General features: G+C 41.4%; 1 protein-coding gene across 2 annotated transcripts; it reads right to left on the reverse strand.

The window, feature by feature from the left end:
- Positions 1-19636, reverse strand: IWS1 (interacts with SUPT6H, CTD assembly factor 1). 2 transcript variants are annotated; one of them, XM_056850334.1, is made up of 14 exons: positions 19557-19634; positions 16477-16592; positions 13055-13889; positions 11575-11773; positions 11000-11057; positions 10574-10668; positions 8913-9063; positions 7709-7791; positions 6841-6970; positions 5724-5841; positions 4834-4945; positions 4445-4501; positions 4174-4285; positions 1-165 (listed from the first exon to the last, which is right to left on the reverse strand). In XM_056850334.1, the coding sequence occupies exons 1-14, from the start codon at positions 19588-19590 to the stop codon at positions 34-36; spliced, it is 2232 nt and encodes a 743-aa protein (XP_056706312.1). In that variant the 5' UTR covers positions 19591-19634; the 3' UTR covers positions 1-33. The 2 variants fall into 2 exon arrangements, with proteins under 2 accessions (XP_056706312.1, XP_056706313.1); XM_056850335.1 differs by lacking the exon at positions 1-165 and adding an exon at positions 3417-3596 and having other exon boundaries at positions 19557-19636.
- Between the last annotated feature and the right edge of the window lie 8010 nt (positions 19637-27646).

Below are 27646 nucleotides of genomic sequence, written 5' to 3' on the forward strand. Positions count from 1 at the left end.
TTCAGAAAGATTCCAAAAAGATCCAGTGCGATGTCACAAGGGCATTTTGTTGCCTTCAATGCTGATCTTCACAGCGTGGGACGTTCTGCTTTTTTTCCTGATATCTGTGAACTTCCGCATCTGTTTGTCCAGTCGACTGACCCCTTTCTTAGAGCTGGCCTGGAACTTGAAACAAAAGTTTTAAGATTAGCATTAGGAAAAGGCAAAAAATGTTGGATTTTTTTTGTTAAAGAGGACAAAGCATGCATGCTTAATTCTTCTAGAGCCTCAAAAAAACAACAACCAAGAATAATCTCATCAGCATAATTTCAGATGAAGACTGTAAAAAGTGCACTGCTCACAAGAGTTGCATAAATGCAAGCTTTTCTATCCCCCCAAAAGTATTTTACCACCACATACTGGAATCTAGAGTTTTTGTAACACCAAAACTACCACCAGCACTGTAAACTACACATTTTATAATGGAAGGCAATGAGTACTGACACAGCACTTCTCATTAAATGTCAATTAACTGAGCAATTCCACACTGCAACCAATTCCAAAAGGTCAGCTTCACAGGCAAGGAGAGAAAACCCACAAACACTGCTGATGCACAAGACCTGGGCCTCATTCAGTCAATGAACATGCATCCAGACAGGAAGCTGCAGACCTGCAAATCTCCACAGACTGTACAACAGAGTGTTAATACATACCTATGGCAAAAAGGGAGCACACCAGAACTTCTATCGTTACATGACTCTGCATATACCAGCTAGATCACTGGCTCATCTAGCTTTGTATTGTTTTTCCAGAATGGCAGTGACTCTACTAAGCCTCAGACAGAGATCATCAAAGCTCTGTGACCCAATATCTTCTCCACTGGAGGTGTAAGTGGCTGAACCTGGCACCTTCTGCATGATAAATATCCTCTTTATCACCAACCTACAGCCCCTTCCCTTACAACTGTACTGCTTTCTCCTGCTGCCCTTTTGAGTGCTCCAACGTTATAATAATAAATAGACAACAATAATCAATAGAAAATGTTTAAAAAGCAACACAGTAGCATAGGCCACATCTGTATGCAAAACTCGACACCAGTTACTTCTAAGCATGCGTAGCATTCGTTTTCCTTGCTACCGAATAACACTAGCAAAGCTTGAGATAAACGAGAAAGCTACCATGTCTAGGATATGGTCACCTCCAGGTCCAGGACCTTAGCTGCTGATTAAAGGGGAATTGGTATCATAATTAGCTGAAGAAGGAATACAACCAAGTCTATCACTGTATCTGCAAACATTTCTCTCCCTCTAAATATTGCACTGACGTCCTTATCATCCAAATAATTACTTCTATAGCCCATTTCAATGCATGGCATGTTTTACAATTCTGCTTTATCTTCCCAAACCAGTCATGTTCAGAGCATGTCTTGCCCAAGTCCTTTCAGTGAATTTTGCAGCTGAGTAGAGATTCCAAGATGGGCTTTTCCATTTCCAAGATGAACGCTACAACACAATTACTTTCACATTCAGCTGATCAAAACTAGTTAAAGTGGCACATTCCTGTGAAGGCTTATCTCCCCAAAATCTTCTCCAACAGACGTCAGCACCACATTTCATTCTTGAGAAATTGTTTCTTTAACTTTCCCTTTACTTGCCTCAGAACTGATTAGTAATTTACATTGTTTGTACCCTGAACAAATCTAAAGCTTCTGAGTATCATATACTTGGGCCGCAACTTATAAGAGTTCCTTGAAACAAAAGATTAATATATAAGGACCTGATATATTTGTGCCCATCTGCCCTTCAAGGAACTCAGCCAATTTCTCATTTGACATCTGTGTGAAGTAGGGTAGTCTGAGAGATACCAGCATGCCCAGTTCAGCAAACATCATAGCTAAAACACAGATCTGAATCTTGACTCAACATGTCAAACTCTAAAATGGAATGACTTTAAAATGAAGCCAAATAAATACTCTCAAATTCTCTATGTCCTTCCTTGCATAAATGGCTTGGATTCAAAGATGCCACGCTGGGAACAGAAGACATTTTCACTCACGTGGGCATTCCAAATCCCTCTGCCATCTGCAGCCCTCTGTACCCCACAAAAGTAGCTGAGGACTGAGAACCCTGCAGAGCAGATTTTCTGGTTATGCAGGATGCTGCAGATGGCGGAAATCTGAAAGTAAAATGCCGTTCACTTAAAAGAAGTGGGATCTTTGGATCTAAGCCAATATTCTTGATCAAATGTTTTCGTTGAGCTTGCTGTCAGCGTTATGCAATTGCACTGCTGAAGCTAAAGCAGGTCTGGGCCTAGCTAGACATACCCAACCATCATGGTCATCTCTGGAAACTTGGCTTTGAGTGCCACCACCTTGGCAGGTGGCAACCGGGAGAAGGCCTTCATGGTTGTGGCACAGGGAGACTTGTCTGGGCTCTTCTGTTGCCATCTTTTGCCAGGAAAACTTTTGTTTCATTTAGCGTTCCCTTAGTGATCCCTCCTTTCTGCCCAATGTTTTAATTGTTGTTTTTGTAGATTTTAATGATCTGTTTTTGTTGATTTTAATGGTTTTTAAAATGAGATTTTATTATGTAAGTTTTTAATTTGTTAGCTGTCTTGGTGCCCTTATGAGGGCAAAAAGGTGGGATATAAATTTTGTAAAATAAATAAAAATAATACTTGGACAGGTAGTTGTCAAGAGAACTACTAAAGGGAGGGTAAGACTAGAATCTGAGTAGGGTATCCTAAAAAAATCTATCATAAAAAAGTAGATCAAGCCTACTTATTTCTCACAGAGCATTTGTTTCACTATAGAAAGCCTGATGCAGACTAATTGACTACTGTAAGCAGACTGTTTAGAATAATACATTGTTTATAGATAATGAACTGTGTTTCAACTGCATTTAAAATGTTCTTATCTTCATGCATCTGATGAAGAGGGCTCTAGTCTATGAAAGTGTATGCTACAATAAAAACGTTTTAATCTTTAAGGTGATGCAGGACTCCTGCAAATCTTAAGAGAAATCAAACTCAACTATAAATGTCTTATACAGGCCAGCTTTAAGAACATAAACATAAGAAATGCCATGCTGGATCAGACCAAGGCCCATCAAATCCAGCAATCTGTTCACACAGTGGCCAACCAGGTACCACTAGGAAGCCCACAAACAAGATAAACTTAGTACTTCAACACAGAACTAAATTTAAAACTATTTGAAGTGGGAAACATAGCAAGACTTTGTCTCTGTCACCTATGATAATGCAGATATCAACATTTTGTGCTCATCTTGTAAGGCAGATCATGAAGCTGGGGAAGTTTAGTAAGTACATACATTTCTTTTTTCTGTTTTACAATAATTTCTAGGGAACAGTTAGTAGAGTCACGCTGCTTTGCCTGGACGTGCACACTGCCATCAACTCAAGCACATGCACCGTTCACACTTCCTTTGAGGATACCTCTCAAACCTGAGGTAAGCAGAATTTCAAGGCTACTACAAGGGCATCCTGTTGCCTTCAATGCTGAATTTGACAGCCCGATGCATTTTGCCGAGTCGTTTCTTTTCCGCAAACCGCCTCTTGTGTTTTTCCAACCGACTAATACCTTTCTTAACAGTTCCGGGCTAGAAACAACATCTCATTTAATTAAAGGAAGGACAATTGATAAGAACTGAAAATTGTAATGCATTTGATGATGGTGCCTTCATTTTGCCTTTGATTCTAAACTAAAAATAGGAATTATTGGACACAGGCAGATCTCACCTTGTGCCATAACACTGTGCTGATTTAGGGATGGGGTGGGAGAGGGACAAAGGACATATGAACTCCATAAGCTTCAGACTACTGGGTGTGAGGGTGGGGAGGGAGCTGTAGAAAAAAATATCAAAAGGGGTAAGGAGTTGCACCAGGAAATATCAACCCCTTCCCTGGGGTTCCACACTCACTCACAATCAGAGCAGTAATGTAAAAATTCTTGCTGCTACCTTTGACAACAGGAGCTACTGGCTGGATTTTCAGACCAGACAAGATAGTGGCCTCTTAAGGCAAATGCAGCACTTTGATGGAAACACTGATATGATGCCAAAAACCAAGGCAGTAGTGACGAGAGGCTGAACTGATTTCTGTAATATTTTACCAGAACTGGTCTAGACGTAAGTTTTGCAGAACAAATTTCTTCCCTTTTTTTCCTCATCCACTTACTCTGGAAGTTTCCATTTCCACATTCCACTTTGGTCTGACCACATAATCCTTGTTGGAGGGCATCGGAACTCTTGCACGAGCACAAAATCCTGGATCACCAGGCCTCAGAGCTCTAAGGAAATAGGACAAGGATATTGCTAAGTAGCACGAGGTTGCTCAACCTTTAATAATCCCGCTCAAATTACTTCCTATACACCCTCCAAAACACAAACCACAGGGAAAAAAACCCCTGCAAGCAAAGCTCTCCTTGAAGGGAGGGGGAGATACTCACTTTTCCTCTCCTGTCAACACCTTCTCCAAGTCCCTGCGGGGTGTTTGACCACCGGAGCTGTAAAGAAGAGAGATTTTGAATTTCTGGACAATAATCATTTCCAAAATTACAAAGCATTTACTAGGTATTCACAAAAGTTCCTTGTAGGAGAACAACATCGCTCACATTGAAACAGAAAAATACAGAAGAGATGCTTCAAAATGGTAGAAGGAAACAAACAGAAAAAAATCAAGTCTGTGAAAACAAGATTCACCACCAAACAAAACGCAGCTTTCAGAGCACCCCTGGAAACTGTGCTGGGGGGGATGGCAACTGGCCAAAGCTACAGAAGCCAGCATGGGTGGGGGGACACAACAGATGTTGAAATCTTTGCACACACATAATCCTACCTGCTCAATCGCCTTCGCTGTGGCATCTGTTCCAGATCCCTCTGCTCTCTTTCTTCTCTTGTCATTCCTTTGTAGTTTGAGGTTAGACCGAAAATAGGCCGAGACCACTCATCTGGTTTTTTTTTTGGGGGGGGGGGTTAAATTCAAACAAAACTCAGTGACGTTCAAGCAGCAGAACAGTTCATCTAAACTGCAACTATGAGAAGCTCCTACTGCCCAATGAGCCGCCAACCCCAGGCATCTGCCTGCCTTGCCTAATGTTTAACATTGATTCCAAGCCCATTTAAGGTGGGTCACAGGCAATTGTTATTACTTGCATTTCACTGGCAATTTCATCAGCTTTTTAAACAGTCCATTAAACATAATTTCCCCAACAATCCTGCCCCTCCCTGACCCACACAACCCCTAGTCCTCTTCTATCTACCAAGAAGAAAGCCGGGGGTGGGGGGGAAGGCAAGCAAAGCTTCCAAGTACTTTTGTGGCAGTCAGAACACTTGCACGAATTCTGGCTTTCATTTAAAAAATGTTCCTAAGTTCTCGTGAATGTGGGCCTACAGTTAAAGATGGGATGTGCTTGCACCCTATTTGCAGTATAGAACCATCCCATTCATGAAAATATACATATTAAAGTATTTAACAAACGGAAAGCAACTAATGAGCCAACCTCGTCTATCTTTCCATTCATTACCTAAATATTTAACTTAAAGAAGAGCAACTTTTTCTCTTGAACTATGCACACCTTCAGCATATACCATCAGAATTAATAATACAGAAGGTTGCAGGTCCTTGCATCACATATTTTCTTCACAACAGGAGCAAATACTGATGTCAAAAGTAAATGCTCAAAAGGGACCCTGCAGTGCATCATGCGACTATCAAAACTGACTTACTAATTAGCTTCCCTGCCATGTCCTTGTTGGGCCGTGATTCCTTAGGGTGTTTGTAGAGATACATCACTGCTCGCCCAATCCCACTGTGTTTTAAGGTCTCTTGGCTCACGCTAGGCAACTAGGAAAAAAACAAACACATAAGACACACGCTTAGGAAACCATCACCTACTAAAGCCCCACAACTGTTTTCTGTAGAATAGGGGTCCCCAGCCTTTTGGAGCCTGTGGGCACTTCTGGTATTTTGACAGAGGGTGGTGGGCACAACCACAACATGGCTGCCAGAGGAGCTGGAGCCAACCTCAAAATGGGTTCCACAAGAGGCAGAGTGAGCCGGAAAATGTCAGGAGTAAGGTCATGCATAACTCTAACAGTAGCTATTAGAGGCAAAAACTCTGTTTAGTAGGACACCTTTTAAAAAGGAACAGATGCTTTCAAATATTTTCTTGCATACACACAGTATACCTTCATTCATGCCATGAAGATCCTTGTGCTGCGGTGGCAGTTGCTGCCAAAACAACTTTTTAAAAATCTGCACAGCTAATCAGATCTCCAATAGTCAATCAGAAGCCCTGCTGGGGAAAAGCCTCCCTTTTGCCTTCTCCACTTACTAAAAACCCTCAGAGGGCACAGGAAGGATACTGGCAGGTGTCATGGCACCCATGGGTGCTGCATTGGCAACCCCTGTTCTAGAAGGCACAAAAGTTTCAAATGAGACAGAAACAAAAAGATAGCAATCTTAGCAGTAACCACGGCTGGACAGCAAGACAATTTGCCCACGTAATATGTGGAATCTCAGCTGCATAGATGGACATCTACTGAAGAACTAAACACTCTTGCTGAGGCAAGGACTCTTTGTGGTCCTTCAACTTTGTTTTTAGAGAAGAATGTCTATTAGGTTCATAAGAAAAATTCCATTACAACATCCCAAGAGTATTTTCATCTCACATATTCAATCAGACCAAATGGATGCAGACTAACAGAGATTCTGCCATTTACAATTCTCTTATTGGTGCACACAATGCACATACACACCAACTTTTCATTTATGCTGTCAGAAGCCTAACATAAATGGCATATAAATTACGTAAACTCTAAGAGCTATGAATAAGATTTTAACCTCTTGCAGAATCTTCAGAAGCTCGTCTCGTATTTTCAGTGCTGGAAGACTCCGGTCTGGCAAGGGGGAAAGCCACTCTTTGATAGCTGACATCACACCACTGTCAATGAAAGTTTCCTTCAGGTCCTGCCTGGAAAGTCCGAATGAAAACCATTAGCAACTCCACTTAGAACCAGATTAATCCTTCCAAAAACTCCCCAGTCTTATGAATTCGGCACTCTTATTCCCATTGCAAAGCCAGGATGAACTTCCCATGTTTAAAAGTAAATAAAATATAGGCTGGGGAGCATCTTGTGCATGCTTGAGTAACCTCAGTGCACACCCTAAAGGCGAAAGTTGATTTGCCTTTCTGGTTTCAGCCCGATACTGCATTGCATTGCTAGACTGGAAGGTCTCTTGACCATCAGAAGCAGCTTTTCAGGGGGAAAACAATGTGATATGGAAGTAAACAGAGGGTCTGGAAAGCCCTGGTTCATGCACAGATCTTTGGATTCAAGATTCATATATCCCATTTTCCCTTTGCATGCTTTACTGATTGCCAGAACACCATGGTTTCCACCACTCCCTGTTAGACCCTGAAATGACGTTTAATTTATCTCAGTTTTTTATAACTTTTTATTCTAAGCTTAGCTTATAACGAGAAAACAAAAATTCAACAGCAGTAGGTTAAACATGCTAATACAATCTAGATATGTTACTTGGTCTATTGTACATTAATGCTTTAATTTCATCTCAACTTAATGAGCAATGCAAACATATTTAAGAGTAAACGGAACACTAGTATTTTGCATCTAGCCTAGTCAGCACAACACATCAGGCCTTCTAGCTCTCTAAACTATGTAGGACAATTAGACAAAGTTCTACGTACTTTTTCAGATGCATAACTACAGTCGGAAGCAAAGTTAACTTTTTTAGTGCTGGTTTCTTCTGTATGTTCAGCTGCCTGTCCTCCTGTGGTGAGTCCAAGATTTAATTATGAATAACCAGAAAGATAGCAGAACACTCAAAATCCCATTTCCAAAGATATGAAAAGCAAACTGGCTATTAATCTCTGTCACAGAACAAGTGGAAAAATAGGAAACAAGTGGCAACTACATTTCTGCTAATTTCACTGGTATTACAGCCAGCAATACCAGAGTTTCTTTTACGATATCCTTGTACAGTGGCACCAGTATATCCTTAGGGCTTTATCTGCTTTTTATTTAGAAGTCTTGAGCACAATATGGTTATTTTGGTTACAAGCCAGACCTGCATTCAGAAACCACAAACAAGCAAGCTCTGGTTTGTTTGTGATGAGAAAGAATCACATGCTCCCAATCCCACTCCCTTCTGTAGAGCTGGGAAACTGAAGTCCTCACAGTTGAACACATGAAGCTGCCTTATACTGAACCAGACCCTTGGTCCATCAAAGTCAGTACTGCCTACTCAGACTGGCAGCGGCTCTCCAGGGTCTCAGGCAGAGGTCTTTCACATCACCTACTTGCCTAGTTCCCTTAACTGGAGATGCTGGGGATTGAACCTGGGACCTCCTGCATGCCAAGCAGATGCTCTACCACTGAGCCACAGCCCCTCCCCAACTACCTGCAATTGCTTGTGATGTCCAAATCAGGCAAAATGACACACTGTAGTTTCTTTCTTGCCTACAAATCAGGATTCTATGTGACAGTTTAATCCTGCTGCTTCCCCATCCCCGCATACACCTGCCGACTAATCAGATGCTTCCATGCCACCACCTACTGGCCCAGCATATGGATGACTTATGCACTGAATGAGGGAGGTTTTGTTACTTGGCTGCTGTGCTGACAGTGTGCCCCTTACCCATTCCTACTCCATGGAACATGGACAACGCTAGTGGTTTGAGAAGGCAAAACAGTGCTATACTACTGTTTTAGGGGGGGAAACCCCAAGAATCCCTGTTAAGAAATAAACACTTATCTGTATGAACAATTAAAAACTTTCAACTCTACCCACTCAGTGCTCCACATATAGACTTAATTGCTCTACATAGCCTAGTGCTGGAAAAAAATTACTTTGAACTGAAGTAGCATATGCTTCAGAAACAAGAAACACACCTCTGCTGCTTCATTCATTTTAACGATCATAGCACTGACAACATCATCAGCATCGCTAATAAAGGTCCCGCCATCGCGGTTGCGCCGGCGCTTGCCGCTTATGCTCTTCTTCCGTTGTAGCATCATATCGAAATCCGACATGAAGTCCAGACTGAAATGCAGAAGAAGGTGTCAATTAAATCAGACTGGACCTCTAACCCATTTTGTAGCACAATGAATTTTTGTTGTCAGGTTATAAATCTGATAGCCATTTGAGCTGATCGACCTAATTACAAATATGATCACGTTATCGGCTTGTAAGTGCTATAATTTAAGTGCTATAATTTTTTAAGAGCTCAGGATGGTAAGCTGCCATCCTAAGAGACTAACTCTTCTCTCCCTATATATCCATCAAAGGGTGCTGCATTCATCCAGGGACAACTTATGGGTGATCCCTGGCCCAAAGAGTATCCGGCTGTCCTCAACCAGAGCTAGAGCTTTTTGGCTCTGGCTCCGGCCTGGTGGAACCTTCTCCCTAGTGAGATCTGGGCCCTGCGAGATCTGATGCAGCTTCGCAGGGCCTGTTAAGACTCAGATGTTCCACCAGGCCTATGGCTGAAGGCAGCGACGGTTTTCCATCTAGCTAGCCTCCCACCCCCTCTCCATTTACTTGGTTTATATTTTGTTAAACTTTTGTATCATGATTATGCTTTTCCCTTCCACTACTCTCCACCTCTATCGGGGAACAACCCGCTATTGTAATAATTTAAAAGCGCCAATAAAGTTTTATGTATTAGAAATTTTGTATATAAAGAGAAAGACTAGGCCAGTAGCCTTGAGAATTACTGTATGACTTGCTTTGTCAAAACTGGCTTTTGTGCCAAGGAAAACAAGGACTCAAAAGAGGCGTGCTGGGATTTTAGCCATTTTATGTACGGCCTCTTACACTGGACATGGAATGTGTTTTAGAAAACTAAAGCCAAATAATCCCTACAAGCCAAACTGAAAGGTCTTCAATGGGCACAAATTAAATAATTTGAGGATTAAAGTAAAAATGCAAAGAAGTTAAGAAAACAAGTGGAACTGCAACACATCAGTCAAAATCCTTGACAGCGTGATCTGAGTAGGAGGAGACTGTTACTGTTGATTTGGTTTCTTGTTTTATGATTATATTGTATGTTATTGATGACTGATAGCTGCTTTCAGCACATTTGAGAAAAGGGGTACAAAGATTTTACACAAATGAATACAATGCTCTCCTTGATTGTATTCCCCACCCCCACCCCAAATGGACAAACACAGCTCCCTATAACTGCACATACACAGGAGTATCCCCAGTCTTACAGGATTTACATTACACTGACTTCACTTAGCTCAACTGGAGCGACCCTTTGCTGACAAAATAAGTTGGGTAGAAAGCAGGCCACGGGTCTGCTCTTCAACCAGCATGGCTCACTCAAACTCTGGCAGAAGACAACCTCCTCCTGTAATTTAGTGTTCACTATTGTGGGGGAGCAAATAAGCATAGAAATGTGATAAGAATGAAAGAAGAAATCTGAAAGCACTTCTTATCACTGGGAAGCCTCTTCTCTGAAGCTGGGTACTTATGACGTTTTAAAGGAACAGGAGTTTCTGATCCAAAGGAAGGCTGGTCTGTTGTAGCAATTGCAATGAAGACTCACTGTTTTCCTCGTTTGATATTGTCATCGGAGTCTGAATCATCTGCTATTCCTTTCTGTTCCCCTTTCTCTTCTTCCAAATCCTCCTGATTGAACCCCTTGGGTTAAAGATAACATGTTAGTGGATCGGCGTAAAGGCTTCATCACAGCTGTCACAACACATACACACCCTTTTAACGTTCGTCATTATTTATGCTAGCATTGAATCCAGATCACCAGTTTCCAACCTGCTAAGGGATATCCTACAAGGCATCTAACACAGACAGGAACTGACAAAGTGGCTGCATTTAGAAACTCCCACAATAAACCCAGCTGAAATGCTATCCAAAGCCAGGACAACTGGATATGTGCAGACACACACACACACATCCGCCTGCGCACAGGGAAGTTATTGGGAAAGAAGAAAAAATAGGTTCACAACATACTTACTGTGAACTCTTCCTCCTCTTCGTCTCCAGATTCTCCAAATATATCTGCAATGAGGTTTCTGTGGAAAATTATATGACTTGTTTTATTTTCTCTTTGTTTCCTGGAAGGTGTGCTTTCAACATTACAAAGAAGAGTATCACACATGCTAAAGGTCCCCTGTGCAAGCACCGGGTCATTCCTGACCCATGGGGTGATGTCACATCCTGACGTTTACTAGGCAGACTTTGTTTACGGGGTGGTTTGCCAGTGCCTTCCCCAGTCATCTTCTCTTTACCCCCAGCAAGCTGGGTACTCATTTTACCGACCTCGGAAGGATGGGAGTCTGAGTCAACCTTGAGCGGGCTGCCTGAAATCGACTTCTGTTGGGATCGAACTCAGGTCGTGATCAGAGCTTGGACTGCAGTACTGCAGCTTACCGCTCTGCGCCACGGGGCTCCTGATCACACATTACAAGTCTAAAATCAGGATGCCAGCAATTTCTCCCCCCACCCAGCTAATTCATCAGTCCTGCTCCTCATAGCACTGAGGGCATCCAGACCATAAACCTGCTCCTTTCTTAAACGAGAGGCACTTACTCTTGCTCATTTCCTGACTCGCTGTCACTCCCAAAGAGATCTTTCTCTTCCTTCTTTTTCCCAGTGTCATCGGCCTTGTCATCATCTTCCTGGTCCTCGCTATCTGAAGCTACAGGTTTCTTCTGCTTTTCATATTTATCCGATGCAGCATCACTATCTGATTCTTCACCGTCAGAGATCAGGCGTCCCTTTTTCACAGCTGCAGATTAACCAATGCACCACTAAGTCATTAAGCCAACTTGGATAAAAGTAGTCAACGACTGCTTAGGTAGAAGATCCGTCAATTAACATTAAAAAAGAAGAGGTACAGAGACCAAGAATTAATCAAATAACCTTATTCAACTGAACTTTGCAGAAAATAGTAATTAGTGTACCAAGTAAAAGCAAGACTCACATCAAGTTACGGCTATCTTCTAAATATTCCTCACTAAATATTCTCAAAACAACATTGTCCATCAGAAATGTCATGACCCTCAGAATAGTTTAAAATGGTAGCAGTTATGCAGTACATTAGCCCAAGTGTGACCTGGGCACATGGAACAGTGCAAAGATCTTACCTAGTGACCAAGGCTTGTTTGATAAACAAAGATTCTCTAAAAGTTCATTTTGGATCCAGTCACCAATAATGGTTTTAGATTCATGCACTCTTGGAGAAGTCAGACATGTTCAACAACAGACTCAACTACAGTTTTTTTGGATGATCCTTAAGGCACATGTGATTACATATGCAAATGTCCAAGGGAGCCCAGACATTGTACTTTGGTATCTCCCTCCAATTGCTCCCTCTTAAGTGGGTTCAACCAAGGCAAATGACTACCCCCAATGCCTATTTACTTTTGCTCAATAGTACAAAAAAAAAAAAAAGGTGAAACTGAACACACTAATGTCACTGCACAAGAACTGTGGATCAACCTCATTCAAAGCCAGGCTGGCTGCACATGTTGTAGAGCCTGCTGTAGATCCTATGCTTTCTTCCTCCTCTCCAGTAAAGATAGTTTGAGACAAGAAAGCAGTTGCTTGGGGCTAACTTTCTTCATTCTACCAGGGAAAAGGGGCAGCAGAAGATTTCATAAACCCAACTGCCCTTGATTCAGTATTGGCATCAGTATCTAAGTTTATGCTTTTAGTAAGTCCCTCAAGAAATACCCTTTCGAAGAGGTTAGAAAGGACCACTGATACCCTTCAGCCCAGTTGATCAAGCGACACCTACATCTGACCTTTGGGATAAATCTCTCTACATCACAGCTTCTCTTACTGGAACACTGACTATTAATAGACAGTTGGCTGACATCTGCACAGCCATCACCTGAAGAAACAACTGATGATCTGCAGGTGTGAATGAGCCATCACAGATCAAATACCAAAAGAACTATTCAATGTGCATTTCAATTAACTCCTTTCACACATTCAGCCGCAACCTGCTCATAAAGAAGTGAATGAACAATGTACATGTACTAGGCCAAATTCTGTATTTCCTTACGTGTTTTTTCCTCATCTTCACTATCAGAGAGTACAGCAGTTTTCCTCTTTGTTGACTTTTCCTCTTCTCCCCCTTCTTCCTCATCGCTGTCCGCTATCTTACGTTTTTTAGGGCTGTCTTCTTCCTCACTATCAGAGCCATGAGATCTTTTTCCTAATTGATCACTGTCTGAAAGGTGAGCACCATTCTCCGTTTCCTCCTCTTTCTTATTCTCTCTGTCATTGTCGCCCAACTCTGTTCCCTGCTTGCTTCCAGGGTCCTCTTCGTTGTCAGAGTCACTGGGCTGAGCCTTCGGCTCCTCGTTTTCAGAGTCACTGGCAAGAGGTTTTGGAGCCACCTCAGTCTCTGAATCGCTGTTGTGAGTTTTTGGATGCTCTTCAATCTCTGAGTCACTTGTTGGGTGTTTCTGGGGCTCCTCATTTTCTAAGTCACTGGTATGATCTTTGTGTGAACCCTCATTTTCAGAGTCACTGGCTATGAGCTTCTGAGGTTCCTCATTTTCAGAATCACTGGCTATGAGCTTCTGAGGTTCCTCATTTTCAGAATCACTGTCATGGCCTTTAGGAGCCTCATCGTTCTCAGAATCACTGGCCTGAGGATTTATAGCATCCTCGTTCTCAGAGTCACTGGCACGACGAACAGGGTGATCCTCATTATCAGAATCAGTGTCTTTACCTACATGAGCCACTTCATTTTCTGAATCACTGGCATTATGATTTGGGACATCCTCGTTTTCTGAATCACTATGTTTTTGCCTTGGGGTATCTTCATTTTCAGAGTCTGTCACTGGGTGGCCTCTAGTTTGTCCATCATCCTCTTCATCACTGAGTTCGTTCTGTGAGGGGAAGAAAATCAGTCCTAGAATAAGTTATACAATTATAAGTTGTATTGAAAATTATAGTCAAAACTACTTTACAAAGAAAAATAAGAATTGGCCTCTTGGTATCTCAAATATTGCCTTCAGTACTACAATCAATCAAGTGGGTAATAACGATAAAAACAAATTTCTGCCATAGGATGCTGGCACATTGATATCCTTTAAATGTATATGTTAGATAACATACACCAAGGAACACCTGTACTGATATTAAAGTAGACTAGAGCACAGGAACTCCCTGAATACAGATTATAGCCCCAGCAATACCTTATGCTGGTTGTACACACACACCCCAGTGTTACCTTTATGCTGGTTGTATACACACACCCCACACTCACAATACAGGGGACCTTTTGTTCAGTAACAACAACACAAAACCCCCGCTAAAAACTACTGGGCTAATTTAAGCCATCAATGTCACCTAAAATAACACTTTGGATACAAGCAGGCAAAAGGAAGCAGAGAGATATTAACTAGGAATTTGGGTTTTAAAAAGCATACTTGTTAAGCCTCTTCTCTCTCTCTATACACACACACAATCTTTAGACGTTTATGGTATTGCTATATACAATTGATTTGGGTTCTACATCATTCCTCCCCCATTCCATCCTATTCAGATTCCAGAATGCAACAAATATGCTTATTTAAATAATCCAAGTTCAAGACCTTACACATTAGTATATAACCCTGTTCATCACGTACAATTCAGTTTACCTGTTTACAATGCTTCTCTGCTTAGTTATCAACAGATCTTTTCCACTGCTGAAGACACATGTAGAAACATGAAATATTCCCCAAGACAAACCCTAAATGTTTCTTTGAGCATACTCCCCTCCAACTCTCATGGCCCTTGTCAAAATTTGGAGTTGCTACCACACATATGTGATTAAAAAACAAAAACTCTGTTCTACATGTACTCTTTTCTCTGAAGCTTCTCTGCTGTGCAAAGTTTCTTAGCTATATTCAACTTTGTTTAACATATATATTTGTGAGACTAGCCTGTATCTCTCTGTTTAAGAACCAGGCTTCCAATAATGTGCATTCTATAGTATGTTCTTATAAAGGACCTGTGAAGAAACAAATAATGGTTTACACAATGGGTACTGGTTTCTGGCTCCTGGGACATCAATTTATTAGCTGTCTTTTTATATGCTCAGTTACTACTGTCTTTCTACAATTTGTTTTTAAACATGTGTGTGTTTTTAATTATATATGCGAGTATTATTTGAGATATTATTGAGATCTGTCAAAGGTAGGACATTTTGGAGAACTTTCATTCATAGGGTCGCCATGAGTCGGAAGTGACTTGACGGCACTTAACACACACACACATTATTTGAGACTTGCCTATATTTATATCTTTTTACAGGTCCCCCGAGGAAGCACAGGTGAAACATGCATGGGTATTCAGACCCATATTTCTTACCTCTGTATTTAGCAGCATTATTTATTTGAAACATTTGTATATCAGCTCTACACAGACATGTTCCCGAGACAGTTCATGACATACAATTCAATTATGAAAATAACTGATAATCAATAGATAATATCTAAAACAAAATACAAAAGCAACCAAGTCATCTGAGACAATGAAAAATAATTATTCATTTTGCCAAGATAGCACACTACAGGAGAATTACACAACTTTAAGGTTGACAATGAGGAAATTGAAATTGTTCAAGACTTTCTATTCCTTGGCTCCATCATCAACCAAAAGGGAGACTGCAGCCAAGAAATCAGAAGGAGATTGAGACTGGGAAGGGCAGCCATGAAAGAGCTGGAAAAGATTCTGAAGTGTAAGGATGTGTCACTGGCCACCAAGATTAGGTTAATTCATGCCATCATATTCCCTGTTACTATGTATCAGTGTGAAAGCTGGACAATGAAGAAAGCTGACAGGAAGAAAGTAGACTCCTTTGAAATGTGGTGTTGGAGGAGTGACGGATACCAAGGACTGCCAAAAAACCAAATCAGTGGGTTATAGATCAAGTCAAATCTGAACTGACCCTAGAAGCTAAAATGACTAAACTGAGGCTATCGTATTTTGGTCACATTATGAGAAGGCAAGACTCACTAGAAAAGACAGTAATGCTAGGAAAAGTTGAGGGCAGCAAGAAAAGAGGAAGACCCAACAAGAGATGGATTGACTCAATAAAGGAAGCCATAGCCCTCAATTTGCAAGACCTGAGCAAGGCTGTCAAAGATAGGACATTGATTCATAGGGTCACCATGAGTTGGAAGCGACTTGACGGCACTTAACAGACACACACACACAGCACACGACAGGATATGTGTGAAGGCATTTTAGGAATTCATGCAGAACTATCAGGAATTGTTAATACATATTTTTCCTTTCCTTGATAATTTTATTCAGAAAGGCTACAACACTTGCCTTTGTTACGTAAGGAATAATGCTTATGGCTCTTCTAAAGAATCACTCTTCAGGATCCAGCATCTCTAAATTTCAAATAATGCCCATCATCCTTTAAAAACGGCCCACAGATAGTGACTTCTCATTTGATGGTCTGAACTATATCAGTATTACCTCTGAATGTTGTCCTATGCTTTCATTCTCTGATCCGGAGTGCTGTTCATTTCCATTTTCTTCCGTGTCTGATCCTGAATCACGCTCATCCTGCACTGGAGTGGCTCCACCATCATCTGCAACAATTTTTTAAAAACACTGACCTTAATAACGTCTATCAGTTCCTAGAAACAGCTAGACATTTTGACTGCCAAGATAGCTGAAACTCCAGCTTCACAGAGAAGGACAAATGGGGAAACCCCCAAAGTCTTGTGGGGGGCATCTCATTCTTCCCTGCATCCCCTCCTATTGTTTCCTTCCCTGGCAGCCTACATAGCCTCTCCCCCTTTCCTGCTCCCTAACCACCAGACAACATACCTTTATCTGCCCCACTTCAGCTTTCCCTTCTTTCCTCCCTTTAAGAAAAATCCAGCAAAATTGTGCAGTGGCCGCTATCACCAGCCCACCCCTGAATTGTGGGGGTAGTGAGCCTCCAGAGCCTCACTGTGCATGTCCCCAGAGACATTTTCAGGGCTGTTTTGGCCTCCAAGTCCACCCCTGTAACTTTGCTTTATGGAAACCAAAGCTTGGAAGGCTGGGCAATAAAGTTGTGGTTGTCTAGCGACCCCCAAAATAGTCCTGAGACCTCAGAATGTAGTCCCAGTGGGCATTCTTTTCTTAAAGCTACAAGCGTTATCTCAATTATTTTGGGGCATTTTAATCCCCCAATGTTTTGTTTTAGCTTTCAGATTTTTCTGCAATCTTGGGGTTTCTTTCAGGTTTGTAGAGAAATCTCCCTTGTCTGTCTCTGGTTCCATTTTGCAGATTGTTTGATCAATTCTCGATCAACTGGTTGAAATTAGCCATATGATTATTCAGACAAAAATCACCAAATATTAGACTTAATATGAATGAAACCAGTTTCAATACATAGCTATCTGAAAAATTGATATTATCAGAGCCTACAGAACCAATGTTCTGCTTTCTTTAGACCTCAGACTGAAGTAAAATTAAACAATATCAGCTGTACCACACCCTTTTTGTTGACAAACTATTGCTTTCATGATACAATTGCACTTCAGTAAATTGTAATCTTGTAACTGTTTTATAAAAATGTAAAGTATATGGCATCACTGTAGAACCAACTTATCTCCAAACATGTTTCAACAGCATCTATTATACATGTCAGAAACTAGCAGTGCAGTCCTAAACAGAGGTACACTCTTCTAAACCCAGTAATTTTGAGAGACTTAGAAGACTACTCAGCTTAGGATGGCACTATCAGTGTGCACTCAACAAGAAGAAACTTTGCTTGAAGTGAGATGCACACATACCTTTAAAATCCATAGGGGCAAGGTCTCAATCCTTTCTTTGTCACTACTTCTGAGGAGACATGAATTAAATTTTATACGAAAATATGCCATTCACACTTGATAAAAGTTATCATGCTTTTTAAACTTGGGTATCCATAACCAAGAACAAAATGTCAAGAGGAAGTATGTACCCCTCCACGGTGGTTGGATTCAGATCCAGTTGAAGGCCCCCTCTTTCCAACTTCTGCCAGTGCTGAGGCCATCACAGAGGGAGGGGAGGCAGCAGTCAGATACCCCTCCATCATGCTTGAAGCGAATTCATCTAAGAACACTTCCCCAAGTGACACTGCACATTGAACACTATAATTTATACCCGATTTTGACTCCTGTGAGCCACTCTGGGAGTCAATTTTTGGCAGAAAAATAGGAAAAAATTATAAATGAATTTTTTAAAAGTGGGAATTAGTTCTTCATGCTGCTGTAAAGCAAGGAAAAAGTATTGATGCAAATGGGAGACAGGAGGGAAATTTTACAAATCCCAGCTAAGTAGATCCAACCACAAATAAGCAACTAGACACATTTATCTAGGGCTGACAAGCACAGATATTAAGTGGATCCAACCACAAATAAGCAAATTAGACACACATATCTAGGGCTGACAGGAAAAGGTGTTAAGTACAAATTTCAGTTGCTGCGCGGTTTACTAAACCAGGGCTTCTGTCTACTGAACCCTACACCCTATTCCATCTAACAGAAGTTATTAAGCAGAAAACAGGTCAGACCCCTGAGCTGCCACTACTAGAAGGAGACATCAGTAACACTATTACTACTGCACCTTATTAGCAAGTACAAACTTTGCCACTTGGCAAGATGAATGGCAAGTGGGCTTACACCAGTGTCCAGCTCAAAAAACCATGAAGAGGGCAGACTAAACTTGGTGGTGGTAGAAAGTGCCGCCAAGTGGCAGCCACCTTATGCTAACCCCATAGGGTCTTCAAGGGAAGAGAGGAACAGAGGTGGCTTGCCATTGCCTACCTCTGCATAGCAACCCCGGACTTCCTTGGCGGTCTCCCATTCAATCACCAAGCAAGGCTGACCCTGCTTAGCAGCTTCTGAGATCTGATGAGGTTGGGCTAGTCTGAGCTCTCCAGGTCAGGGCAAGCTAAGCTGCACAAACAGCAAATGGAAGGGATCGGAAGGAGTTCTCAGTGACTCTAGAGGAACCTCAGGTGTGCATTACGGCCGATCTGAACCTGATCAGTCAAATACATATAATTTTATACGAAAACATGCCTTTCATACTTGATAAAAGTTATCACGCTTTTTAAACGTGGGTATCCATAACCAAGAACAAAATGTCAAGAGGAAGTAGGTACCCCTCCACGGTGGCTGGATTCAGATCCAGTGGAAGGCCCCTTCTTTCCAACTTCTGCCAGTGTGGGCAACCAAAGCACTAATCATTAGGTCGTATTAATGTGAAGGTTATCGAGATGAAAATGCTGCCGAGATTCTGTCCCTCTCCCATCCTAGGAAACTAAACGACGAAAGTGTGCATCACACACACACACATCCGATTAGAACAAAACGAAACAATCGGAACTGTTAATGCCCAAGAAGCACTGACTTTCTGACACACTCTTCTCCTGCAGCCGGTTCACCCCCGCCTCCCAAGCGCGAGGGCTCCATCCCGTGACCCTCGCGCGCGTAACACCCTTTCCCACGAACACTCTCCGTTTGACATTCTTGCGAGGCTAACCGGCCACCCCCTCCCAGCCCCTCCGCTCGTACCTGATTGCTCTTCGCCGTCATACGCCCTCTCCATAGCCCCGCCTCCCACTACCGGGCGTCGAGCGGAGGGGGCGGGGCACCGGTTTTCGTGGCGGCCACCGGAGAGGAAAGAGGCGGGGGGGGGTGAGAGGAAACCAACTTCCAGATACTAAACCGGAAGCAACAATGCCCACTACTTTCCCATACACCCCCGCTCCAAAGGAACTTCCGCAAATCGGAAATGACGCCACCCGGCGGCTCACAGACGTTTGCGCATGCGCAGTGCCATTACCTCCCTTATCTTAGCGGTGCGAACGCGACGCCGGCGCCGTCCCACGTAGGTCGAGTAAAGCCACACGTCATCGTAGTCCTTATTTGCTCTTCCGGTCTGCAACGGAACTGGATTCCACTCTAACTTCCGGCGCAAAGAAGGACAGGGGTTTCAACCGAGAGATAAAGGCTCGGTCGACGGCATTCTTGACCTACCGAGGAACCTGGCTTTCAGTTTTTTGTTAACGGAAATGCAGACTACTACTCTCGTCTTTCCCCAACCAGTATGGGTGCAGAGGGCAAATATCAAATATCGCGTGACTTGAGAACGAAAGGAATGGACTCGCACTATATCTTCTCGCGATAATAATAATATATCCCGCGTGGCCTAAACTGACGGGCTTCCTGGTGCTTTCCTTATGAGGTTTAGTGATAGTATCCGGGGGAAGGGGCGGCTTTTCCTGTGCCGCCAGTTGGGGAAGGAGCGGGGCTGCAGTTTAATTAGAACTTTAAAGTGCTCTTGTTTTTAAAGGCTATCAGATTTACAAAACCGAAAGCTCGTTGTGCTTTATTTTCTGGTTTAGAAAAAAATTCTGGTGCCTCTCCAGGAATCTTTCGGAGGCAGCTCACAAAATGAAAGCATTGAAATCCATCATTAAAGTCCAGCTCAACGTAAAAACATAGACTACAAAAACGGACCAATGTAGCCTAAAATAGCAGTTTCCAGAATAAAGTAGTGTTAAAAAAATCAACTCCTTAATTAAAAGCCTGGGTGAAAATAAATGTTTTGGCCTGGCACCTAAAGCAAAGCAAGATAGAGAGGTATTTCTTCCCGGACCCATCTGACCAGCACAGCTCAATACCAATAGCCGTGAAGAGTAAGTGTTAAAAGTCTAGATATAGTGGACTGCACCCTTCTGAGCAGCTTGCCCTCTTCGTCAGGTCTCACCAATTGAAAGTCATCTGTATTACTAGGACCAAACAGCACTCCAGTGGCATCCTGATACTGAACTGCACTAACTGGAATTACTTCGCGGTCAAGGCAGATGTGAGTGGTTTATCAGCAAAATGCATTGCAAAAGCATCAGAGCTTTAAACAGTTTATCTCCAGCTGCTGTCAGCTTTACTGTACAAAGGTTCCCAAGTCAGCTTCTATAATTTGTAAAAACAATATATAGTATAATAAAACCATAACAATCAAAGTTTAACCAGTGGAAATAAAATGGCAGTTTAAAACAGTCATATAAGCCCAGAAAATAATTTAAACCAGTATAGTAGGGTCTCTCAGATCAGGAAGTAGGTGAGCAAGAAACCTGGGGAAATGAAAACATTTCCCCTGGCACTTAAAAGAAAGCAGTCAAGGCACCCCATGGATGTTTGTGGGATGGCACGCAAAGACAACATGCCCCCACATAAAAAGCCCTGGCTGTGAATTTGCCCAGCTCTGTGCCACATATTTTTTGGGTTTGGGTTTATTAAACATGAAAATTTCTGATCATTCGGAAAAGCCAAATCTTTAATATTTGCAGCAATTTCAGTGTTTAATAAAACTGAACCCGAAAAAAGCCCTAGTCCTGGGTGAAAACTCTCAATGAGCAGGCAGTTGTATAATTAAAATTGGTTTTATTAAAGAATACAAATAGTAAGACAAGAAATATATTTTCAGCAATGAACATATGCACACAAAGCATACAAGAGCTAAGAGAAAAGGGAGGAAGGTGGACAGGGTTTCAATGACATCCAGGGAAAGCAGCGCTGAAGAGGAAAATGACCAGCATTTCCAGGAGCAAAGGGAAGAGCCTGCATGCAAGTGGGGGTGCATGCACAGATCCAAGACACATACACTATGAATGGCCAAAATACAAATCCAATAGGCAGTGGTTAACCGCTTACCAAAAATGTAATGATATTAATAGTGTAGACCTCTTATGGACAAGAACAATTCAAATAATAGAAATGTCCATTTTGTAATAAGATATAGTTTTGGATAAGCGAGAAGAAGTTACTGATGTAGAGCTGTAAAGTATATTATGTGATTTTATGTAATTATGCGACTGTTTTTAGTATATGTATATATCTATTGTTGACTGTCCATTAAAGTATTAAAAAAACAAATCAAATACAAACTAATAGGTAGTGGTTATGTGCCTTTTATAGTGCAGTTCTTTCCCTAGTGTTCACATGATTACACACACCCTAGAAAAAAGTTGGAACCTGTTCTTTATGTGTCCAGCGTCATTAGGGTTGCCAGGTTCCTCTTTGCCACCGGCAGGTGGTTTTTGGGCAGGGGCCTGCGGAGGGCAGGGTTGGGTAGGGGAGGGACTTCAATGCCATAGAGTCCAATGGCCAAAGCGGCCATTTTCTCCAGGTGAACTGATCTCTATTGCCTGGAGATCAGTTGTAATAGCAGGAGATCTCCAGCTAGTACCTGGTGATTGGCAACCCTAAGCATCATACATATACAAACAATACTTTGTACAACCATGGTTTATATGTGTCATATCAGTCAGTGAGACTGGCACGCATTGTTTTAATGAGGTTATACTGCAATCATTGTGATTATCAGAATAATCATTCTAAAATTATTTTATTCCAGAGACCAGTGTTGCAAGCATATCAGTGTTTATGAAGGCATCTGTGTATATTTGCTGTGTATGCATCCATGTGTATTTGATGAACTAGATCTTAGCACAAAATAGTAAGTGTTTAATACTTAGTTGGCTGGCTCCCAAAGTGAAGGATGGATGACACGTTAGATCCTAATGAGATTGCACAGCAAGGAAGAACGACCTACCTGGTAACAACCAAAGCAAGACGCTCCCCTTTTTTGATGTCTGTGTGCATAGGTGAAACACTCTAGAATTATCCTGATTTTGTTACTTTCGCTGCACCATGAATAAGCTAGAAGGAATTAAATCTAGTTAAAGTTAACATCCTGAAGAAAATTGGGGAAATAACATGTGATCTTTTGTTGGTAAGTTTTTCCTTTTGGCCTTATTCTTTGCCATGTGCTTTTAAAATTTAACCTTCAGTAGTCTTCAGTGACTTAGCAGTACAAAGCTGCTTAGGGTGGTTAACAGGAAGTTGCAGAAAGAAAATGATACGTAATGTGAAACTAATATTTAGCTATAGGATATATTTGGGAATTCAGAAGCCATAGACTAATGTGTAATTTGTTCAGATTAATGTGAATTTATTCATTGTGTACAACATACAAGTAACAATACTATTGTGATTTTTTTAAAGTAGACCAGTGCAAAAGCCAGGTGCTGTTTAAATCCTTTGATCTGAGTGGCAGACTGTGAATTAAGAAGCTGCTGAGTTATTCTGTCAGTGTACGCTCTTATAGGTGAGTTTCGGTTCTACAGAATAACAGGATTAATGTCAGCTAGCATTATACATTTGTTCATCCTGTAAATTGCCCATAGCATATACTGACTCTCTTTCACCTCCTAATACTTCCTAAGATGTCTGCCCAATGAGAATTGTACCAATTAATCTACATAACTGCTCACTGAACCGCAGTAGACTGATTTTTGCCATGTGCGTGTCGATAGACATGGTGCTGTTATTCCACTATTTCTGCACAAGGTGAGGGTTATGTGTGGATTGATTTTGATGGGGGCATGTATCAATGGCTTCATATTTAGGTTTGGTGCATTTTTCAGTGTTGGCGCCATCCTTTTCAAATAGTGTCTTGAAGAAGATCGGGAAGTATCTACCTGAGCAATTTTAAAGAAACTCTGCAAACCAATATTGTTCAGGAAACTTGTATTTCTGCTATACAAATGGTTCAAGTGTCTGTTTCTATTTATTTTTGTACTGTGTTCTCATGTTCATGTTGATTATAAGCTGCTTTGAGCTTCCTTGAATTGAGAGGGAAGGCCAGATATTAAAATGTAAATTAATAAATACGGGGTTGATGACACTATCTGTGAGTGCAAAGATCGCAGATCATTTCCACATTTTCCTTCTCCCAGGCTAGCAGCCCTTTCTGATCCTGGGAGTGTTGATTCCTGGGGTTGTGGGACTCATGTGGACTGCCGGGTGGGTTGGAGGGCTGTGCTGCAGAGGGGAAAGGGGCCAGGAAGAGACAGGAAGGAACCTTTCATCCCCTTCCGCCTACACATTGCACATGCTATCAGACCTTTAACCCAGGGAATCAACTTTCCCAGGGTTGAATGGTGAGGAGAGGACAATATGGGAAAGATTTGTGTCCATCATCACCTTCCACTGATGGATTCTCAGAACTACACAGACCTTGCAGTTATTGGAGATCCCACAATTAGGAAGCCTCAATGGCTCTTTCATCATCCATCCTGGCAGTACTAGAAGCCATTGTTGGTACCCTCCTTTGGTTTTTATCCTCATATATATCTTCCAACTGAGCATAGTACTTTATGCACCTGCTCTGAAAACTTGTGTCGCAACAGATTTGTTAGGTGCCACAAGACTCTGTTTTAACATTTAAGGAACATTCATCACACACCATGAGGCCAGTAATTTACCTCACCTAACTATGCCAGCTGTGTAATGGAGTATATTCTGAACTGGGGCCAAAGTCCTATAATAAATAACTGAAAGGAGATCATTTCCTCCTTCCTCCTGGAACAGGGGACAGAGTTCTTCACCGGTTTCACCACTGGCTTTCTGCACTGCTCCCTCCTTTCTTCTTAAGCTATTTCTGTGAAAGAGGAAAGTGGAACCCAGATTTCACAACCATTCTTCTGTACAGGTAATATGTTGTTCTGCTTTGGTGGAATGCAATAATTTATTAGAGAAATGAATGAGGACAAATGCAGGTATTATGACAAAGCCATCCAAACTGTTTACAGATTGTTCCTTGTGAGGTTGGGGCTGTGTTCCTCTTACTTAATACTTTATATGGGATTAATGCTATTGCTAACACGTCAATAACATTTGTGTGAAAGAGGCAGACTGAACAGAGTGGAACTAACGTCTTAGTAAACATGGATGGGATCAGATGGAAGCTTTCTACATCAGAAATGTACAACAGTTACATCAGGAGAGCTGCAAGCAAAAATATTTTCTTAGATATTTTCTCATTAATAGTTGAAGCTAGCAGGACTATGTTATGGGTCAAATAATAGCTGCCTTGCCTAAAAGATTGGGCGAAAATGCATGGGAGGTTTTGCCTTGGATTTGCCGCTCTCTAAAAGCATGTTTCCCCCAGCCAAATTCTCAAAACTCAAAAATAAGCCCCCATGCAGAGTTTTGAGAATTCAGATGGGGAAAATGTGCATCTAGGGTGGCAAATCCAAGGCAAAACCTCCCGTGCGTTTTCGCCCAATGTCTTTTCAGCATGTGTTGAAACATTTGCCATGGGGCTTTTAAGGTGTCTGTTGCCACACTGTGATATAGGAAAAATATTATTACATATCCAAGAGCCTTTAATTGAAATTGTCCAACATTTAACTATGCAATAGCAATGCTAAACTAAGTTTTTATTCAGATTTGGGTAAATCATGTGGTTATACTGTTATTCCTACTATTCAAAATGGAGCTTACATGAGAACAACATCAGGTGATTGTATCTGTTTATCTTTAATGCCCCAGTCCTTTGATTGAGCTTAAGCAATTACTTGAAGCATGGAAGCTGAAAGCCAATCTGGTGCCTAGTAAGTGGAGTGGACCCTTATCAAGAAGGCCAAGGGAGACCCTGCTTGAGAAGAGCAGAACAATTGCCATTGCAAAAAAACCCGAACACAACAACAACAACACAGTTACTGAAGGATCAGTGTAGGAGCACCAAAGAGTTGAATCCTAGCACTTCTGTCATCCAAAGGGCTTGAAGGACACATTATCTCCATGATCTTGAATATGGCAGCATATGAGCATAGTAATAAAATGTGATGGAGATGGCCGTTGTTCATGTCAGTCTTGGTTTTGTGGAAGCAACTGTCTGGAAAAAGAATATGAAATATAAGTCAAACATACTATAGTTGCAACCAGCCAGTTAAGAACAAACCAAGTCAATTTCAAATGCTTGTTAAGCAAAACTACAGGATGGTTAACAATAGCATAGTATTTAAATGTTTCGAAATAATATTCTGCTTTTCGAAGCTTTTGGGGATGGATTTCAGCTTCCTCCAGCTGTGAGATTTCTATTTAATGCTGCACCTTTTCTGCACAGCACAAAGGTGGGACTGGAGGTGGGATAACCCAGTGTTCTTTCCTCTTCAGAAATGCAATGGGCTTCCAGGTAAAATGTATCACAGAAGAGGATATGAAAGTAGTTAAAAAGGTTTAGGATGATGGTTGGAATTTAATCACTGGAGAAGTGATAGGATTACCAAGAGTAACATTTTTTTTCTCTCCCCCTCCCCTCCCCTGCTTGCTTTTTGCTTTTGTCTTCTCCGAGCACAACCTTGTAAACTTTTATTTTAAAAATTTCCGATTGTTTCAAAAAGTAAAATTACTTTACCAAAGGCAGAATTATAAATTAACTACACCTTTATGATGCATCATTTATCACTTTTTATATATGAAAAGCCTTGCAGCAGCTGTCCTGTTTCTCTTCACAATATACTAGTTTCATTATTATTTCAATTTGCAGGCTGAGAAATTGAGGCTATGAAATAATGACTTACTCAGGGCCATACTATGGTTTTATAGCTCAACAACGTTGTAAAATAATCTTCCAGTTCCAACTGTCTATCCAATAGATCTCAGTGGCTCTGTGTCGATCTGTTCTGATTCTCTAACAGTTATTACAGGAGAAGGCACAACCTGTTTATCTTTAATGCCCCAATCCTCTGATTCAGTTTAAGCAACAACTTGCAACATGGAAGCTGAAAGCAATCTTGTGCCTGGAAAATGGACTGGAGCCTCTCAGAACACTATCAATTCTTTTAGATTTTTAAAGGTAGCATGTACATGTATATAAAACATCTGGGATAATCCATTCAAAATATCATCTATTCAAAGCTGTTTTACATTTTCTAGCGTTCGTCTCAGTCCCATCAACAGCTCATCCCACCACCTACCTTCTGTCCACAAACAATTTATACTTGTCCAGTCTCTTACTTTTGTAACCTATTTACTAGTTCCATATTGGATTTCTTCCTCCATTTTGCTGAAAACTATTACATGCAGAACATATAATTAGGAAAGCAGGATTAGATTTAGAAGAAGGTGGGGTGAAAACTGGAGGGAGGAACATTAATAATTTGAGATATGCTGATGACACTACATTATTGGCAGAAAATAGTGAAGATTTGAAACGTCTACTGCTAAAAGTTAAAAGAGAAAGTCCCAAAGCAGGACTACAGCTGAACATAAAACAAAAGTAATGACTACAGAAGAATTACACAACTTTAAGGTTGACAATGAGGAAATTGAAATTGTTCAAGACTTTCTATTCCTTGGCTCCACCATCAACCAAAAGGGAGACTGCAGCCAAGAAATCATGAAGGAGCTAGAAAAGATTTTGAAGTGTAAGGATGTGTCACTGGCCACCAAGACTAGATTAATTCGCGCCATCGTATTCCCTATTACTATGTATGGGTGTGAAAGCTGGACAGTGAAGAAAGCTGATTGGAATAAAATAGATTCCTTTGAAATGTAGTGTTGGAGGAGAGTGTTATGGATTCCGTGGACTGCCAAAAAACCAAATCAGTGGGTTATAGATCAAATCAAACCTGAACTGACCCTAGAAGCTAAAATGACTAAACTGAGGCTGTCGTATTTTGGTCATGTCATGAGACGACAAGAGTCACTGGAAAAGACAGTCATGCTAGGAAATGTTGAGGGCAGCATTTTTTGCTTTTATTGTGCTTGTTTCTTTCAGAACACAGATTTGGGTGTCACCTTGAAGCAGG

This window comes from Euleptes europaea, chromosome 5, assembly GCF_029931775.1.
Source record: "Euleptes europaea isolate rEulEur1 chromosome 5, rEulEur1.hap1, whole genome shotgun sequence".
Classification (NCBI taxonomy): Eukaryota; Metazoa; Chordata; class Lepidosauria; order Squamata; family Sphaerodactylidae; genus Euleptes; species Euleptes europaea.